The sequence below is a fragment of the Neoarius graeffei genome, chromosome 10 (assembly GCF_027579695.1).
Source record: "Neoarius graeffei isolate fNeoGra1 chromosome 10, fNeoGra1.pri, whole genome shotgun sequence".
NCBI lineage: Eukaryota > Metazoa > Chordata > Actinopteri > Siluriformes > Ariidae > Neoarius > Neoarius graeffei.
In genome coordinates this window covers 58991165-59011646 of record NC_083578.1, presented here as the reverse complement: position 1 = coordinate 59011646, position 20482 = coordinate 58991165, and the positions used below count along the sequence as shown (strand labels likewise).

At 39.3% G+C, this 20482-nt stretch overlaps 1 protein-coding gene across 4 annotated transcripts; it reads left to right on the top strand.

Annotated features, from left to right (window-relative positions):
* Positions 1-1310: 1310 nt before the first annotated feature.
* tpd52l2a (tpd52 like 2a) lies at positions 1311-20008 on the top strand. Of its 4 annotated transcripts, XM_060931954.1 has the most exons (8): positions 1312-1464; positions 1918-2009; positions 3237-3385; positions 4001-4060; positions 9238-9285; positions 16926-17027; positions 18926-18962; positions 19058-20008. In XM_060931954.1, the coding sequence occupies exons 1-8, from the start codon at positions 1446-1448 to the stop codon at positions 19094-19096; spliced, it is 546 nt and encodes a 181-aa protein (XP_060787937.1). In that variant the 5' UTR covers positions 1312-1445; the 3' UTR covers positions 19097-20008. The 4 variants fall into 4 exon arrangements, with proteins under 4 accessions (XP_060787938.1, XP_060787937.1, XP_060787940.1 ...); XM_060931955.1 differs by lacking the exons at positions 18926-18962; positions 19058-20008 and adding an exon at positions 17705-18352 and having other exon boundaries at positions 1311-1464; XM_060931956.1 differs by lacking the exon at positions 4001-4060 and having other exon boundaries at positions 1313-1464.
* Positions 20009-20482: the final 474 nt, after the last annotated feature.

Here is a 20482-nt window from a genome sequence, read left to right as displayed (position 1 = left end):
ATAGTTAATTTAGACCAGAGACAAGAAACATTTCCATGTAAAACCTCTAATCAGCCTCCACCTGTCAGAGTCAGGCTACTCAAAGCTGCATGTAAACACCATATTCGACTTGGTCACCTTAATCATTAAAAACTGTGACCAGTGGGTTAAAGACGAAACGAAATTAAACGGCAAATTATAAAACGTGTTGTTAAAATCTCTGTAAAGTATTATTGCCTATTTATTTCTCCCATAAACTCTAAGAAAGTACTGCTCAGTTGTCTCCCATCACAACACGATACAAAACATTTAACCTTCGGGTATTATTTAAGAAAAGTCATCATACTTTGTAAGCTTTATAATTTTAAATGCTTTTTAATGCATGCCTAGAGCGGCGGCTACAATTATCGACACCTTAAAGATCTTTTAGCCACTGCAAAACTAGAAAAGACTTTCAGTACGTAAATTGTGCGTGAATAATTACTGAAACATCCACTGGAAAAAAACCCGATAACCCGTTTAAGAATTGGTCACACAGGGCTTAACGGTACACTAAAAATAATAGGTAAACGTCACACAGGAAACTGTGATTACTGTAGCCAGCTGGAAACAGTTGAGCATGTTTTATTTCACTGCAAACAGTATGAGGAAGAAAGAAACAACCTTTGTCAGTCATTAAGCACAGTGAAACACAGCAGTTTTAATCTACTTGGCATCTTGGGTAAGGCATCTAGCCATATATATCATTTTGTTCTCAGATTTCTCAGAGAAACTGGGCTAGCCCAGAGGATATAAGGTTTTATTTTTTTATTTAATCCAATATCGACCTGTTCCACACTCCAGCCCAGTTGGTGGCGGTAATGCTCCTTTAAGTTGGTTGCCAACCACCATAAAACCTTAAAGAAGAAGAAATCTGAAAAGGTGTCGATAATTATGGACTATTCCTCGAACCAAAGGAATAGTCTTTTTTGTTACCATTTATTATTATTATTTCTTGTATTACTTTATCATTGATTATATTTTGGGTGTTTACTTAGTATGGTAACCATGGCTGTCTGTGATAAGTCTCTGGGACCACAATGGAAACAAGTGTTCACACTTTTTTGTGTAATTTTTATGCCATGTTCATACTGTATTTTGTATGCACTGCATTTTAACCAAATAAATCAAATCAAAAAGACTGTCGATAATTGTAGCTGTGATTCTAGTTTTTTAAAAATCAGTAAAAGTATGTAATACATTTATATTTTTAATTAGTTTGACGTTTTAGAAAAAAGAGAGAGAAAAGCAGTATTATTATTATTACTATTATTTCCTCCTGCTACGTCACTGCCGTGTACCGGAAGTGTGACTCTCAAGCTAATATATCTACGCGTCAGCAGTGCGCTTGCTAGTTGTGCTTCTCTTATACAACTACTGAATAATTTATAACGCCATAAATATTTACACTGAGTTTTTCAGTTCAGATGGAGGCTGGAGACAGAGGTAGGATTTCTGAGATATTGGTTCTGTACAGAACCCGAGTTCCTCAGTGTCACTGTACAGCAGTCGGTCTGTGTAGAAATGATTAGAGTTAGATTTGGGTCACTGCTGTAGTTTCTGTCAACAAACAGACTTTTTTGAAGATGTTAGTTGTGCGTCTTTTACAACACCGTTGCTTAGATTCTAATGTTTTTGCTGACTGTTTAGCTATCTAGCTAAGTGCTGCTCCTTACCTATTAATATAATTCTAGTTTTGATTAAAATTACTAATCTTGATGTCCAGGCTGAAACCTGACCTACTTCATACAAACTATTATATATTTGCACTGGTTTACTGGTAGTTAGCCTTGATCACAAACACACATCAGTGTCAAGATCTGGTTTATGTACAGTAGTAGCCTAATGGCCGGTTGTTGCTGAGTCCTAACCCGAGTTTCTGGTTTGTTTTGTTTGGAGATTCCTTCTGTGAGGGTGGAGCAAGTGGGAGAAGTTTGCCACCAGGACTGACAGAGGAAGAAGCTCTGGAACTGGAACTGGAGCTTCGTAAGGTATTCTACACCCTCGCCACATTCTTCATACCTCAGCTGATCTGTACTTTTTTCCAGCTACAAATAATAAGCCTTTTTTTTTTTACAGCTCATTTTTTGGTTAATGTAATAGAATGAAAAGTGTGTACTAGCTGGCAGGATTCTAGAGCCGATATTAGACGTGAAAAAGGAGCTTAAAATAATTTACAGTACTGGAAGAGTGTAGAAATTCCGTTAACATTTAGGAAAATGAACAGAGAGTCTGTCTTCTAAAAATAATATAGATCTGAAAGTTTGATCTGTAGGGCGGCACGGTGGTGTAGTGGTTAGCGCTGTCGTCTCACAGCAAGAAGGTCCGGGTTCGAGCCCCGTGGCCGGCGAGGGCCTTTCTGTGTGGAGTTTGCATGTTCTCCCCGTGTCCGCGTGGGTTTCCTCCGGGTGCTCCGGTTTCCCCCACAGTCCAAAGACATGCAGGTTAGGTTAACTGGTGACTCTAAATTGACCGTAGGTGTGAATGTGAGTGTGAATGGTTGTCTGTGTCTATGTGTCAGCCCTGTGATGACCTGGCGACTTGTCCAGGGTGTACCCCGCCTTTCGCCCGTAGTCAGCTGGGATAGGCTCCAGCTTGCCTGTGACCCTGTAGAACAGGATAAAGCGGCTAGAGATGATATGAGTTTGATCTGTTGTTTTTAAACATTTCCTTATTTCTCCACTAATGCAGCCTTTTTAAAGCACATCACATTTTATCTTTTCACGATGCATCGAATGACCTTTTAAATATGAGGCTGCTTCAAAAAGTCCTTGGCCTTACCCATAAAACGTCACAGGAGAGGTTGTTCTTGCATTATTTTTCAATATGGTCTCCTTTAATTTCAATGCACTTGGTCTGCCGACGTTTTAGCTCTGCTAATCCCTTTGTGGAAGGTCACGTCTCGAACCTTCAGATTCTCCTCAACAGCACGGATGACTTTATCAGTCTGAAAATGGCGACCACGCAAGTGGGATTTCGGTTTGGGAAACAGTAGTCAGATGGCACCAGGTCGGGTAAGTAAGGTGCACGGGGCAACAGTTCAAAGCTACATTTGTCTGCTTCTACTGCTGCCACCTGTGCTGTGTGGATGGGCGCGTTGTCCTGGAGCAATAGCGTGCCAGCTCGAAGCCAGCAGTCCCAAACAACATATAAAATATGCAAACCTGCAGTGCATTTTGCTGTCTAACAAAATCTTGTTTGGCTTGTGATTTTTGCAGGTGGAGGAGGAAATTCAGACGCTGAGGCATGTTCTCGTATCCAAAGAGAGGCATGCTGGTGAACTGAGGAGGAGGTTGGGTATAAGCCCTCTGGCGGAGTTAAAAAACAACTTTGTCAAAGGCTGGCATGACGTTCAGGCTTCTAATACGTGAGTACTTCCAGGCTTGGGTGAATCACTGTCACTTCTTCTGGTGCTCCTGTTTCATCTCCTGCTTCACTCCCATTATTATGTGTATCTGGTTATAGAGCTGTGGTTTGGTGGTGAACTGTGTAGATTCCACTTTCCCTGGTTATCCCTTTACTCATTATGATTTGTCTGAATATGGGGCGTCACTCCAAAACGAGTCCAGTGTAGCAAAAGTTCATTCCAGGATACAGCGAAACCTGACCTGCATATCATTTTTCTACTTTAGTCATAAATGATTCCCTTTATATATAATGTGTACATCAGCAAAATATGACCCTCTAAAAATGATGTAGGCCAAAGAAATGTGCTAGACCTTTAATTTCAATTTACACATCACACAGTTTACATCTGATTTTCTCCAAACTTGATTTTCTGTTAATGATTTTTTTAATTTCTTTGGATTGGCTTCACTGAATTTAACAAATTGCCCCCTTATTTTGAAGGTAATTAACTTTAGATTTAGAATATCCAATAAATCAACTTTTTTTTTGACCAGCTGGACTTTTGTAGTGACATGCCCCAAATGCTTTTCTTCACCAATACTTTTTTCACTCGTTCACTCATTTCTACTTCTAGTTATATGAAAACCTCACAGACTCTTGGGGATTTGAATCAAAGAATTACATCGTCTAACATGTGAGTCTTCTCTCTCACATCCTCTCTCTGTCTTCTGTGTTTCAGGGGGTTTTGAGCTTTAGTCATCTTGTCTGTCTTTCTGTTTGCGTTCTATGTCCAAATTTCCCTTCTAAATGTTTAATGGGAGTTAGGAGTTAGTTTGCTTAATGTCATGCAGTACTGTAGTACCTACGCCACCGTTTAATTGAATTAATGCCAATTTTAAGGCTCTGTCACACAGGGTGGACAAATCATAACTTCATTAGCCAGGCCACCAGACAAGTGAAGTCCTACGTTACACAGAATGTAACTGGCTTGACTAAAAAGTGATGGGTAATGTATTATGTTATATGGACACAAGTGTTTTCCTGGGAAATACACCATTCGTGTTTTTCATACGAGCTACATCCGGGACATGGAGAAACAACCGCGACCTAAATCTCTGTCACTCATGAAGAAACCAGTGAATTGTTTTGATAAATCTGGGTCTGTTTTGTTTGTAAATGTGTCAGTATAATAAGCAAATTGCATATTAGTTTGAAGATATGACGTTTATCTTCTTGTGTTGAAAAACTCTCATTTTCAGATGAAATACATTGCGGATCGGAGTGACGCATTTTCCGATATTTCACGCCAACGTTTTCCCGCTGACTAGACGCGTGTTGTCAAAATGGCAAACTGGTTCAAATTTAAAATTCTTTCAGTTTTAACTTGTGTAAATTCTTTATTGGATGTGTCCATATAATACAACCCCGATTCCAAAAAAGTTGGGACAAAGTACGAATTGTAAATAAAAACGGAATGCAATGATATGGAATTTTGAAACTTCCACATTTTATTCAGAATAGAACATAGATGACATATCAAATGTTTAAACTGAGAAAATGTATCATTTAAAGAGAAAAATTAGGTGATTTTAAATTTCATGACAACACCACATCTCAAAGTTGGGACAAGGCCATGTTTACCACTGTGAGACATTCCCTTTTCTCTTTACAACAGTCTGTAAACGTCTGGGGACTGAGGAGACAAGTTGCTCAAGTTTAGGGATAGGAATGTTAATCCATTCTTGTCTAATGTAGGATTCTAGTTGCTCAACCATCTTGGGTCTTTTTTTGTCGTATCTTCCGTTTTATGATGCACCAAATGTTTTCTATGGGTGAAAGATCTGGACTGCAGGCTGGCCAGTTCAGTACCTGGACCCTTCTTCTACGCAGCCATGATGCTGTAATTGATGCAGTATGTGGTTTGGCATTGTCATGTTGGAAAATGCAAGGTCTTCCCTGAAAGAGACGTCATCTGGATGGGAGCATATGTTGCTCTAGAACCTGGATATACCTTTCAGCATTGATGGTGTCTTTCCAGATGTGTAAGCTGCCCATGCCACACGCACTAATGCAACCCCATACCATCAGAGATGCAGGCTTCTGAACTGAGTGCTGATAACAACTTGGGTCGTCCTTCTCCTCTTTAGTCCGAATGACACGGCGTCCCTGATTTCCATAAAGAACTTCAAATTTTGATTCGTCTGACCACAGAACAGTTTTCCACTTTGCTACAGTCCATTTTAAATGAGCCTTGGCCCAGAGAAGACATCTGCGCTTCTGGATCATGTTTAGATACGGCTTCTTCTTTGAACTATAGAGTTTTAGCTGGCAACGGCGGATGGCACGGTGAATTGTCTTCACAGATAATGTTCTCTGGAAATATTCCTGAGCCCATTTTGTGATTTCCAATACAGAAGCATGCCTGTATGTGATGCAGTGCCGTCTAAGGGCCCGAAGATCACGGGCACCCAGTATGGTTTTCCGGCCTTGACCCTTACGCACAGAGATTCTTCCAGATTCTCTGAATCTTTTGATGATATTATGCACTGTAGATGATATGTTCAAACTCTTTGCAATTTTACACTGTTGAACTCCTTTCTGATATTGCTCCACTATTTGTCGGCGCAGAATTAGGGGGATTGGTGATCCTCTTCCCATGTTTACTTCTGAGAGCCGCTGCCACTCCAAGATGCTCTTTTTATACCCAGTCATGTTAATGACCTATTGCCAATTGACCTAATGAGTTGCAATTTGGTCCTCCAGCTGTTCCTTTTTTGTACCTTTAACTTTTCCAGCCTCTTATTGCCCCTGTCCCAACTTTTTTGAGATGTGTTGCTGACATGAAATTTCAAATGAGCCAATATTTGGCATGAAATTTCAAAATGTTTCACTTTTGACATTTGATATGTTGTCTATGTTCTATTGTGAATACAATATCAGTTTTTGAGATTTGTAAATTATTGCATTCCGTTTTTATTTACAATTTGTACTTTGTCCCAACTTTTTTGGAATCAGGGTTGTATATAAAGAACATTACACAGTGGCGTGAAGATATGACGTTTATCTTCTCGTGTTGAAAAATATCACTTGTTCACGTCGCTCACTTGTGAAATATATATTCGTCACTCGAAGATAAACTTTGTATCTTTGTGCAACCGTGTAATATCCTGTATATAGTATACTTTATTATATATTATGACAAGCTACATAGTTAAGTGCATTAAGACAGCCTAAGAGAAACAAATGAGGATCACCAGGGAAGGGATGATCCTGTGTAGCTAGTCATTACACTCCTTCTTAAAAAGTTTCTATTATGCAACACTTATTTCCAGTCTGCTAATTAAATTTGTTGAACGATGTTCTAAGAGTGCTTATATTTCTTATAACCACACTGGGACATTCAGTGTTTTGTATCACTTCAATCGATTGAGTTCATCATGTGAAATTCCACTTCCTAGTCTGTAACAGGTACAGCAGTAGAGTTAGTGACCTCAGCAGACATGGCAAATGATACTCTTCAGGAATAGAAGTTTTGACTTAAAGCTCATCTGAAGATGAAAAAGTAGATTTTACTGGCTGCACCTTTAACTGGAATGTACAAATGGGTGCTTTCATAATCATGGTTGCCTTTTCAAATAACCATCTAACTACTGCAACTCGGTCCAGTATACAGCACTGTGCAAAAGTCTTAGGCACATGTAAAGAGATGCTGTAGAGCAAAAATGGCTTAAAAACAATGAAATGAAATGTTTCAACATTTAAAAAAAAAAAGTACTATAGACAGCAGTAAGCCATAATAAATGAAACCAATAATATTTGGTGTGAGACGACCCTTTGCGTTAAAAAATAAATAAATAAAATGGTAGTCTCAGGTACAATGAGTGCAGTTTTATAAGGAAATGAGCTGTGGGTTTTATTGAACATCTTACAGAACCAGCCACAGTTCTTCTGGACACTTTGTCACACTCGCTTCTTAATTTTGCACCAAAACCCAGCAGGCTTCATTATGTTTGTTTGTCTGAAAAGTGGTTTCTTATGTAATGTATTGCTGAGATACAAGCCTTTTTTTTTTCCCTGTAACATTTAACTTTATGCTGGAAAATGAAGTTTGTATGAGAAAAAAATAGGGTTCCTAAGACTTTTGCACAGTACTGTGTATATGCTGGAGTTTCTTATACGTTGGGGACACACCAACCCGACCTACAGCAGTAATGTCTAAGCTCTTTAAGTCTATTTATTAGATAAAAAGGTGGCAGGTTTCTGTGGAATAAAACGCTTCGGGATGCAGTGTTGTAGAAAAAGGATCAAGTTCACAAGTATCACATCACACCATCCTGTCGTGTTTTATTTCTTGCCTACCAAATTAGAACATTTGATTTGTGACAGGCAGTAGGCAGGAGGGGATTTCTGTGTCTGGTTGTTGGACAAGAGGAGAAAAATGCCTGTGACTGTTACATCACCAGCCTACTGAACTTGTTAGCTCGGCACCAGCGAATAAACAGCACGTAGCCTAGAATCATAATCTCCTATAGGCTTGGAAGTAGTATACGTATAAACGTAGTAATATTGCTATCAGTAAATGTCTTGCATTGTATATTTTTGCTAGAAGGACACCTTAACACTTGTAGATTAAAACGTATATTTTAAGTGACACTCTGAATAAAATGACAAAGAACGCAAATTGTTCCACAATGACGGCAGTGATCTCATGAGAGTCTGGGTCCTGGTGTTTCCTGTTTACTCAGTTTGATCTGGGTTATATGGACATCTAATTAGCTCTTTCAGCAATTTTTCAAAATCAAACCACAGTTTCTCATGATGATAAAGGTTACAGATCGTGCAGTTCTATACCTCTTGGTGGTGAGCAGAAACCCGTGCTGTTACTTTATTTGGCAGACGGAACGGTCTAGAACGTATCGAATGACCCAGGTGTTGATTTGTTTCAACGTTCAGCATTTTTTTGTTTCACTTCAAAGAATGAAGTATGATTAGAAGAGAAACAGTGTTTTGTTATTGAAACTTGCTTACTTTATAAGCATAGAAGCAGTATGAATATGACACGATTTCTACAATGGGACACGGGTCAGAACGCAAACTGTTTTAACACATGGCTAAGCAAATGAAGTAAAACCTGTTTTGGAAGTTTGTCAACTTTGAGGATTGTGTGCATTGTATTTTCATCATAAAGCTCCATGGACTACATGTCTAGATATCCTGGTTGGGTCTTGAAATCATGTAGTTTAGAGTATTTGTGAACATTTTGAACTTGGATATCTAGGTAGCCTTTTTTTTTTTTTTTTTTTTTAATTTAAATCAATCTTTTGCTAACGATAAAGATGATGCCAGTCATGTGCAAAGCATCAATATAAACGGTGGCTACTTTGAAGAATCTAAAATGATTTTATTTTTTTTTTTTAAAAACACTTGTTTACCACATAATTCCATATGTTGCTTCATAGTTTTGATGACTTCAGTATTCTTTTCAATGTAGAATAGTCAAAATGCAGAAAAACCTATGAATGAGTAGGGGTGTTCAAACTTGACTGGTTCTGTGTGTATCTACAGTCTGTTGTTGCCGTATTTTCATGTCACTTTCCCTAAATCTCTGCACTAATATAATGATTCTAATGCACATCATTAACATCTTCCCTGTTAATTGGGCACTTTTTTTTTTTCTTTTCAAAGAAAAAAAAAACAAAAAAATCTGCATCAAGTTTTAAAGGGTTAAAATTGAGCCCATTAGCAATAACCTGTGTGCATATAGAAATGTCTGTACATTTATAATGATAATATGGAAATATCTCTGCTTCTGTTTCTGTCTTCCTTTCCGTGTGTGTGTGTGTGTGTGTGTGTGTGTGTGTGTGTGTGTAGTTATCATACAGCATCTGCTACTCTGGAAGACATTACTCATTCTGAAGCGTGAGTGATTTTTCATCTGTTTTATTTCAAGTCATTTTGTCATGGGTAGTAATGATTTAACATGATGAACTTTTTAAAAACTTTTATGCAAAAAACTAGGCTGTAGGTGAAAGGGTTACCCACCCACCTTAAGGCTTTTTAACAATTAGGATTTCATTCACATGTAACTCTTGATGAGCAGTTGAGGAAAAACAAAAAGAAACTCTGGTCAGCTTATTGACGAGGCTTCCTATCAATTTTTCCATTTAGTACCGAATGCCTGTTACATACTGTATGTAACTGTGATTCTCTGAACATTGCATACCGTAACTGCCAGGAGTGGTGAGAATCACCTGGAAACATGTATGTATGTGCATGCTGTGACCCTTCGGCAAACTCACAAAGTGATGGGCGACACGGTAATCAAATATACCATGCACTGAGAGGCTCTGGTTGAAATTATGGATGGTCTGAGGTGACTGGCATCTTTTTTTTTTTTGAGGGGCGTAGCCCTGAACACACACACACATGCTTATGGAGCCACAGCTGTGACTCGAGTTGGCCATGAAGCTTGAAATTGTGACTGCAGTTCATGGTATATCCGGGATATACCATGACTGACTTGCACCGTATCCATTTTTTGAATTTTCGATATCACGAGATGTATTGCTTAATCAATGCTGGAACTATTTTGTCACGTGAGCCATCCTTGGCCAATCCCTGCACAGGAATTTTTTGATGAGAGATAACTCATCTCAGCCGCTTTATCCTGTTCTACAGGGTCACAGGCAAGCTGGAGCCTATCCCAGCTGACTACGGGCGAAAGGCGGGGTACACCCTGGACAAGTCGCCAGGTCATCACAGGGCTGACACATAGACACAGACAACCATTCACACTCACATTCACACCTACGGTCAATTTAGAGTCACCAGTTAACCTAACCTGCATGTCTTTGGACTGTGGGGGAAACCGGAGCACCCGGAGGAAACCCACGCGGACACGGGGAGAACATGCAAACTCCACACAGAAAGGCCCTCGCCGGCCACGGGGCTCAAACCCGGACCTTCTTGCTGTGAGGCGACAGCACTAACCGCTACACCACCGTGCTGCCTGAGCTATAATATTTGATATAAATATTTATAGCATGACAAACATTTTGTATAGATGTACTTGGCTGTCGTTTTTCCTTTGGACCTTCTTGTCAAGTTCCTGGTGGGTCTGAGCTGGTCCCTAATAGCAAACCCTGGTTCCTACGTACATTGTATTGTATTTCACATACCCTAACTCTCAGGGCTGGTGAGAATCACCTGGATAAGATGTGTCACAAGGAATCAACCACACGCCTTAGGAATGATGGGAAAGGTTTTCAGAAATGACCTCCACACACAGACACCACTGGTGTCGGTGATGGTTTGACTGTAGAGCACAGAGCCTGGTGAAGAAATGGTGATATCCAGGTTGGAGCAGCACAGCTTAAAGTGATGCTCATCAGGAGGTGACCTACAAGACTGGTGCTCCGCACACTTGGTGGTGATGTCCTTCTAGTGGCACCGGCGCGGGAACCGGGGGTGCGGGTGGTGCGGCAGCACCCCCTGGTGGTGGACCCTCAAAACTGACATGAACATAAAACAAAACTTACGTGAAAATATATTTGTTTATTTATTTGTTTTCATTTGGCTCTGCTGATTTTATATGTCATGTTTTAGATGTAGGATGATGAGGGCTACATTTTAGTTATTTAAAAAAGGATTTAATTAAAACTTATAACTTAATATGTAGCCTAGTGGACCATCAATTTTTTTTGTCGTGACGTTGACGTTCAGCTTTTCAGCGCGCGAAATTACAACAGGAAGCGAGTACGAGTCGACCGTCTGTAGAGAAATACAACGTTAGCACATTTCCAGCTTGGTATCTGCGTTGGGTGTGTTAAACCGTGTGGATTTAAGTGGAATAATTGCAAGAAGTCATATGATCAAGACAGCGTTTTAAGGTAAGGCCATTTGGTTATTAATTTTGCCCGCTGTGTCGTGTTCACTTGAGCCTATTTGGTATGCCTTGAACAAGTGCAGGTGTTGCTAGCATCGTGCTTTGAAGTTGACTCAGATGTAACTACAGTCTTAAAAAATGTTCGTTTAAAACGGTGTGTCCATGCTCATAATGTTTTACTTTTCTTAATGGAGAGTGTGAAATACCGCTGCATCACTTTTGAGTGATTTTTGCAATAGAACACTAAGTTAGTGTCACTAACCCATAGTAGCAGGATGAGTGGGTTCATGGATTTCAGTCTGTTGATTGAGAGAACCATGGTGTTTGTGTTGTTCCACCGAGAGTGTTGTTCTGTTTCATGTGTGTGTGTGCGTGCGTGCGACTAACTACTGTATTTGAAATGCACACTCGCTTGACTGGATCTGGGTATGTAAGGCTGTAATCGGGTGGAATCCGCGTCTCCTTCAGTTTATCTAGAGCAGATGTTAAACCACAGCTGTGCGCTTCTGCTTCTAAAATAACCTGTCCTTCGTAATCGTGTTAACTGAGAATTGTCATTGACAGACAGGCTTCAGATTCTTCCGTCATCACTCAAAAAAAAAAAAAAAACGTCGTTTTTACGGATTAGGCCTATAAGTAGTAGGCAGTTTAATGAAATATTGCAATTGCAAGCTTAAAAGGATTTCGGACGCCTGATTGGTTAAAATGCAGGAAATTGCATCTAAGAAATACAAAATTTTCTGGGGGAGGACCCCCAGACCCCCCTTAAAAAAAAAAGGTCCCAGGTCACGTCACAGCACCCCCTGCCGACAATGTCTTCCCGCGCCGCTGTCTAGTGGCCCTCGTATAGGGGAGCTCTCGGGGTCTTCTCTACATGGCAGATAAACAGTTGATCTGTGGATCTAATAGCCACAGTTCATTCCAAATTGTACATCTGGGCACCACAGGGACTGCTCTGCAGGTTCACCTTCATGGAACATTGCAAGGTCAGTAAATTGGGTGATATGATCTTGGGCAGAAACCCTGAGTTTAGACACAAGGTCAGCCCTGAATCATCAGGTCACTAATGAATACATGCATGCAGATTTCCCCATCTTTTTGCTAAGCATATTGCTAGTCCTATCCCAATGAGCTGTTTGGCTCCACAAGCGAGAACCACAGTCTGAAAATAGAACAGTTCATAGATAAATCTTGGGCCACACAAAGCTAATGAGGCAAATAAACTACTAAGGAAGCTCAAATGAGCCTAGTAGCCATGGAGCTCCAAATGGAGTCTAACAGTGTATGAAGATGCACTCAGCACCGACATGAAACGATGATGGAACTCTATCACCAGCTTTGGAGGACGGGATACCTGGAGGTCCGACTGTAGTTAAACAGGTAGAGAAAAGGTGTACATGAGGTCTGATGTCTATACGAGGCGAGAAAAAAGGAAAGGGAAGCAATGGCTGCATGACAACTCTATGTATATAATATGCTCACCCTGGGACTATTGAAAGGCTCGGCATGCATGTGGACATATACAGGAAAGTGTCCAGGTGATTCTCGCCACCTCCACAACTCCAGTTCGGAGTTGTGAAAAATACTTGTTCAATTTACATACAGGAGAGGTAGGTACAAGATTTTATAACCAGCAGGACTGTAATTGTTTATGGTTTCTTTGACCAAAGCAGTGTAGCATGCTATTCTAAGAATGTCCTATGATCAAGAGGAATGGAGGGGGTCCTATAGGACGGAGACAGAGATTCACAGGGCAAAAGTATATCGTTTGATAAAATGTCATTGATGCATGTTTTTTCTTGGTTTTTGTGCATTTTTATACATTTTCAATGATGTTTGTGATCCAGGTGCATGAAGAAATTTCACGATTTTAATTTTGGCATCCTACCCTGGGACACGTTCTGTAGCAGTTTTCAAAGCGGTTGTGGTGATTATTATTAATTGGACATTAAAGGGGAACTGAAGTCATTTTTAAACTTGCTTTATTTCTTAACGTGTTGTTCAATTACGTTTTCAGTTTTAGTAACCTTGTATCATGACTTGTATTGGCAACTAATTGCAATTAAATATTATACTTATCAGCGTATTCAGGATTTTAGTCATGTTGAATGTAGTTCGTTTGTCCACGGCAGGCGTCGCTTATCCACACGATCTTCAGGAGACTTGTGCAAGACTTCAAAATGTGATGTGTCAGCCAGGTGTCAGCGCTGCCATTTTGAAAACTGTTTTCCAAATGAAATATTGCACAAAAATGAGTTTAAATGATGATTACTGCCTACTTTTTTCAAACTTTCCTGATTGCTATCAAAACAAACACAACTTCTGGCTTGATTGCATCAGCATTCGAAAGAGGGCGCGCATTTTTTTTTTTTTTTTTTGGTTCATTTAATTCAGCTACTGTAATCTTCATGCTCACATTAACATGGGAAAGAAAAGTAACGTAGTAGTGATGTTAAACTCTGTACGACTTGGAACCAAGGCTTCCAGCTACTTCCACGTTTGGGGACCTCAACGGTAAAGTCTGTGCCCAGTTATGCATAATCCCCCTATTTTGAAAGAAATTCTCTGTTTTTCTGCTTTAATGACCGGATCAGGAAGTGTGGAAAGTCATGGGGATAGATGACTGGATGGTTGAAGTGAAGGAAGAGAGAAGAGTAGTGTGTGACTTGTAATAAGTCAAGTTTACGTGGATGTGTGGCATGCACAGCTCGGTTGTGTTTAAAAGAAACAGGTCATGGAACACCTGATGGGATTGAGAGCTTACACTGGCTCAGTGGCTGTGATTATAGCAGATAAGGCTAGAGGACACAACCAATGTATCTGTATTTATTATGGGGTTTTTGTTTGTGAATTGTTTTATATATTAAAAAAAAAAATCCAGGATCTTTAAACTTAATGTTTATCTACAGTATCTGTAGCTAATATATCTTTTGGCTGCTCCCGATTAGGGGTCGCCACAGCGGATCTTTCATCTCCATTGCTCCCTGTCTTCCATATCCTTCTCTACCACACCTGCCACTTTCATGTCCTCTCTCACCACATCCATGTATCTCCTCTTTGGCCTTCCTCGTTTTCGTTTGCCTGGCAGCTCCATCCTCAACATGCTCTGCATCTCTTCTCAGGATGTGCCCATACCATCTCAGTCTCATCTCTCTTAGCTTAATTCCCAAGCTCTCCACATGTGCTGTCTCTCTGATGTGCTCGTTCCTTATCCTGTCCAACCTCCCATCGCAAACCTTAACATCCTCAACTCCGCCGCCGCCAACTTTGCCTCCTGTATCTTCGTTAAGGGTACGGTCTCCAATCCGTACATCACAGCTGGTCTCACTACCGTCTTCTACATCTTACCTTTCACTTTTGCTGGGACTTTCCGATCACAAATGACTCCCGAAGTTCTTCTCCAACTGCTCCACCCTGCCTGCACTCTTTCTCACCTCACTATCGCAGCCCCCATTTTCCTGCACAGTTGACCCCAGGTACTTGAATTCCCCAACTTTCTTTACGTCTACTCCTTGCATCTTCACTACATTCTCATCCCCATTCTCATTGATGCACATGTATTCTGTAACCTGCACTGAATTCCTTTTACACTGAGACAAGAACCTGAAAACTTGCTTACATTGACAAGTCAGTGAAGTTGCTGAATAAACATTTTGGATATTTTTGAAGAATGCTTTCATGAATGCGTCAATGAAAGTGTGGTGGAGTGGGTGAGTTTGTTTGTTTATTTTAAAGACTGAAATTGAGGCATTTGTGTTTACTTTAACCTATGTTGGTTGAATGTAGTTTTAATTCTTCCTGATGGGAAAAAAGTTACAGATTTGGAGCGTCCTTTGACTGAGATTGTGTAAATCTTTGCCTGTTCCAACAGCTGCCCTTCGACCTCGGTGTTGGATTAGGTTTGAGTAAACAGGCTTAATGTTCTCTTTACAAAGAAACCTAAAAGTGCTTGTCTATGGTAAGAGAGAGCAAATTTGAGGGTTTGGGTTTCAGCAGAGTTTTCACTTCCTCTGCTCACTATACAGCATCAGTCAAAAGTTTGAACACACCTGTTCTGTTCATTCGTAGGGTTTTCTGTATTTTGACACTTTTCTACATTGTAGTGCAATACTGAATACATCAAAACTATGAAATAACACATGGAACATATCTGGAATTATGCAGTAAACAAAGTTTTGAAAAAACAATTTCCTATTTTAGATTCTTCAAAGTAGCCACCGTTTACCTTGACACTTTGCACACTATTGGCATTATCTTGGTAATCTGGAATGCGTTTCAATTAACAGCTCTGCCTCGTCAAAATTTAGTGCAATTTCTTGCCTTCTTAATGCGTTTGAGATCAAACAATAAATAGTAAATAATAAAAATACAGTAAATGGCTCTATTCCACAACTGTAGTAATCCATATGATGTCAAGAACCGCTAAGCTAAATGAAGAGAAATGGCATCCATCGTTACTTTAAGACATGACTTGACTTTTTTATGTAATAAAAATAAAGAAAAAACAGTGAATTAGAATGTGTCCCCAAACTTTTGACTGGTACTGTAGGTCACGTTCACATGTTTAAATTCTCCTGAACGTGTGATTTAATAAAATCTCTATCCCCTTCGGACACCAGAAAAAATGCTATGGAACTTCATGTGTACAAATGTACACGTTATGTCTGAAAGGGTTAAAGAATAACACATTTGTTTAATATCCAGTGGCTAAGGAACATCTCTACATCTTTTCCATCAGTAAAAACGCCCCATTACCTCCTGCCAATCAGATCCTCAGATAATAATCTGAGTCTCTGTTTCAACTATTTATTTAGCATTAGTCGAACCAGTCAAAATGTACCACAATGATTAAAACCGTTGTATTAATCATTAGTAATAGCAAAGCTTGCTAGCTTATCAGTAGGTTCTGTGGTTAAAAGGATACCAGCATCTAATATCAGATGTAATCAGTCCAGAGCCATGAATTGCAGTTCATAACACTACAAACTGACGTGTTTTGTGTGTGTGTGTGTGGGGGGGGTGTTTTAAATATATAAATACACTACCGTTCAAAAGTTTGGGGTCACTTTGAAATGTCCTTATTTTTGAAAGAAAAGCACTGTTCTTTTCAATGAAGATCACTTTAAACTAATCAGAAATCCACTCTATACATTGCTAATGTGGTAAATGACTATTCTAGCTGCAAATGTCTGGTTTTTGGTGCAATATCTCCATAGGTGTATAGAGGCCCATTTCCAGCAACTCTCACTCCAGTGTTCTAATGGTACAATGTGTTTGCTCATTGCCTCAGAAGGCTAATGGATGATTAGAAAACCCTTGTACAATCATGTTAGCACAGCTGAAAACAGTTGAGCTCTTTAGAGAAGCTATAAAACTGACCTTCCTTTGAGCAGATTGAGTTTCTGGAGCATCACATTTGTGGGGTCGATTAAATGCTCAAAATGGCCAGAAAACTGTCTTGACTATATTTTCTATTCATTTTACAACTTATGGTGGTAAATAAAAGTGTGACTTTTCATGGAAAACACAGAATTGTCTGGGTGACCCCAAACTTTTGAACGGTAGTGTAGGTGTACTAAAGAAGTCTCGATGCTATAGCTGCAATTTTTCAATTTAAAATCTAACTAGTAACTGAAATGATGAATAAACGAATTCTCTTCCTCTTTGCGTGCAGGTATAAGAAAACTCAGGAGACTCTGTCCCAGGCTGGTATGATGACATCCTCTGCTTTCTCATCACTGGGTTCAGCCATAAGAGGCAGACTGGGAGAAATGAGGTTAATATTTGGCTTGGTTCTTTCTATCTTGTTTGCTCTTTAAGCTTTTCTTTTATAAACCTCACCTAATGCATTTGGTCACTAATCTGGTCCTTTTGAGTTTAAGAAGTATCACAGCACAAAGACGGTAGCTTGAGTATCACCTTGAATGTTCCCTCTACAGGTTAAGATGATCTTAAATTTTTTATTATCCTTTTTTAAAACTGAGCCCTTTTCAGACACTGTTCAGATTTAACTTTTATGTTTGTTCTTGCTCATAGACAGCAACAACAAATAAAGGCTCCAAACCCTGTAAACTTATGCAAAAGCTTTGAGGTTGAAGTAACTGGAGTTGAAAATTAATTACTGCAACATAATGCATGCTTTTCTCTGAGGAAAGTTTCAAAGTTTTTACCTAATCTGTATTTTCCTGGCTCGTTTAAAAACCTTATATATCCTGTGACGAAACTCCCCTTATAAAGTCCCAGGCAGCCCCCCCAATTAACCCATATACAGTACCAGTTAAAGGTTTGGACACTTACTATCTGAGTAAACCTTTGGCTGGTACTGTACATTATTGCCCCGACAGTAAAGCGTTGCCTTTGTGCTTCGTGTTGCTTTTTGAATGAGTCCTTTGTCCATGATTTGTAAAAAAAAATATTTATTTTTTTCCTTCAATGCTGCATTGGGATGCTCAGGGCTTTGACTTACACACCCCCATCAGGGTAAGAATTTACTGACGGGCTATAGTTCTAGCTCTTTCTCATCTTGTATTCCACGCAGAAAACATTTCATGCTGTAGATGGCATTAATTTCCAAATTACCTGCTGTATAAGACTGTGTATTGTCACTCAAGTAAGGAACATAATCGTTGACTGGGTGGTGTGATGTGTAACCACCCTGAAGTAGAATATTTCATATTAACAGCACAACAATTTGCCAAGAAATATTTATTTTTTTAAAATAATTTATAGTTGCATGGAAGGCAAAACAAGTTAAGATACTTCCTGTTATCACTTATGGAAACTATAAACACTCATCATACCCCCCCCCCTTCATAACATGAAAAAAAAAAAAAAACCTCCCATGTTACTGACATGTCCTCTGTCTGTCCAGAACACTTTCCCATGGTAGGATCTCTAACTGTTGTAAAGCACAGACACTGGAAACTCCTTCCAAAAATATTACAGAAAGCTTCACTGTTTTTCATTAGATTTTTAAATTGTGAGCATCTGCAAGTTGTTACTCTAGAGTCCATAATGTATTCAGAGGAGCCTGTAATTTTCATTTCAGCTGGCACTGCCATCAGGGCCGCGCTGTTGTAGAAAATTAATCCCCCCCCCCCCCCCCCCCCCCCCCCATTCAACAGCACTATGATGTAACACTGTTTCCTAATCTATTATTCCACTCCTTAAATACACACAGCAGTTTCAACACAAGGTTTGGATCTTTCCCCAGTAACACGGAGTTTTGCTCTAGTGTGTTGAACAGTATGTGCTGTCAGTCCTTTTAGTCTCGCTTGGCTAACACACACTGCTTGCTCTAATGCTAATGCTTCTCTGTTCTCACTGCTTTCTGAAGTAGCAGCTCCTCCATGCGCCACTCCTTAAGTATGCCTGCTATGAAGTAAAGTACCAGGTACACCAGACCTAATCGTCGTCTTCTCCCAGTTCTCTTCCTCTAAATATCCCTTTTGTTGCTGTGCCACTGGAACATAGGATTGTGTTAACTTCTGTACACTGAAGTGTTTAGTGGTTTCCTATACATTTTCCTCATGTTTAAGGTGACCATGCATTTGTTGTGTATCTTTGTATCTATAGATTGAGTGCAAGCATTGTTTGTTTGTTTTGCTCTATTATGGTTTTCATACATGTTTAACACAAAACGTGTGCTTGTTCTGACATTGCTTCCTTTCTTAGGAATTCGTCAACATTTAAAACCTTGGAGGAAAAAATGGTAAGCGTGGTGGTGGTGGGGGAAGCTCATGTAATGTACGTAAAAAAGAATATAACAAATTTAATTTATTTATTTTTTTACTTTGTCATTCCAAGTCCATGGCACCCAAAGGAAGCACGAATGGTGATGCGTAACCACCACCTGGCACTGGTTTTGAAAAAGAAGCACAGATTAATCACCAAAACTGACCCGTTACCCAAACTACTCCAAGTTCTTTAAAGCACTATACTGAAAGCCAAGTGATGTCAGAATGCTTGAATAAATACTGCTGAACTGTACTAAAGTCCCAACTTGCTGTTAAAGACTACAATAACTGCTGCTTGCCTAAAAAGAAACTTTGAACCTTGTGTGAATTAAAAAAAAAAAACTTTGCAAACTGACAGTGTGTGAATGCATGATGCACACAACTTGTACTACTGTTTCACTTGTTTCAAATATATGAAAATATTTTCAGAAGGGTGTCTGTTCTGATATTACTACTGCTGTAATTCACTTGTGGTTCTGTGCAGCTTCTTATGCACTCCGACACACTGTGGATTAAATGAAAACGCTTCCTTGGCAGTACATGTCCTTCTGTTGCATACGAGTTTAATGATAATGTAACAGATTTTATTACATCCCTTGTAACTCAGGGCAACAGGTGCTAGCGCTATGACTATATGATGAATGTAACCAATGCATCATAAACTGCTTTATGGAATTTTTTTTGGGGGGGGTTGTGTTAAATGAACTGTTATGCTTCTATATATTGGTATTTTAGTTAAATTGTTTGTCCTTGTTGTGACTAGGATAAAAGGAAATATTTTAGGTAAACATTTAAATATACCAGTGTTTTATTTACCTGGCTGTCCTGAAGTTGATGATTATTGTGGGGGAGGAGGAAGTAAAATATTTTAAATTATGTAAAGATGTTGGCTTTACCTTAAGACTGTTACCTTTTTATCCTGTACACAAATCTGAATGCTGGTCTATCTGGCTTGTAACATGCAATATATTATGGTATTTAACATTTTGTTATAAACAAATAAATCTAGAGGTGGAAAACACATGGTAGTGGTGATGACTTCATTTGAGGGGTCAGTATTCAACTTGGAGCTCCATGACACTATTCTTCTGGAAAGTTTTTGTTCCTTGGAGCTGTTTGGGACCATGTTTCTCTCCATCTGGCCTTTCTGTGACAGCAGATGGATTAAGGCCCTGATTAACCCTCCTTTGTCTGACAAATAGTGGTTCAGTAGTGTGAAAGTGATTTATCCATTGGAATGAAAAGACAGCTACTTTGCAAACTGATTAATTTAATGCATTTTCTCAACTTTTTTAGATTAAAGTGTCATTTAATCAGAGAGGAAACATTTGAAATGTTCATAAACATTTATTCTTACACCAGCAAATCAGATTAATGTATGTTTTCTTTTGGACAGACAATAACCATGCTACAACATAAAAGGCCTATAGTTATACTCCATTATTGTGTATGTACATAAGACCTTGACCATTTAACTAGGAGTAGCATAGTTTTA

Excerpts from the sequence above, each read along its gene's own strand:
- tpd52l2a (XM_060931954.1), top strand. Across the intron at positions 3,386-4,000 it reads GACGTTCAGGCTTCTAATAC|TTATATGAAAACCTCACAGA; the intron begins GTGAGTACTTCC and ends TTCTACTTCTAG. Across the intron at positions 9,286-16,925 it reads GACATTACTCATTCTGAAGC|GTATAAGAAAACTCAGGAGA; the intron begins GTGAGTGATTTT and ends CTTTGCGTGCAG.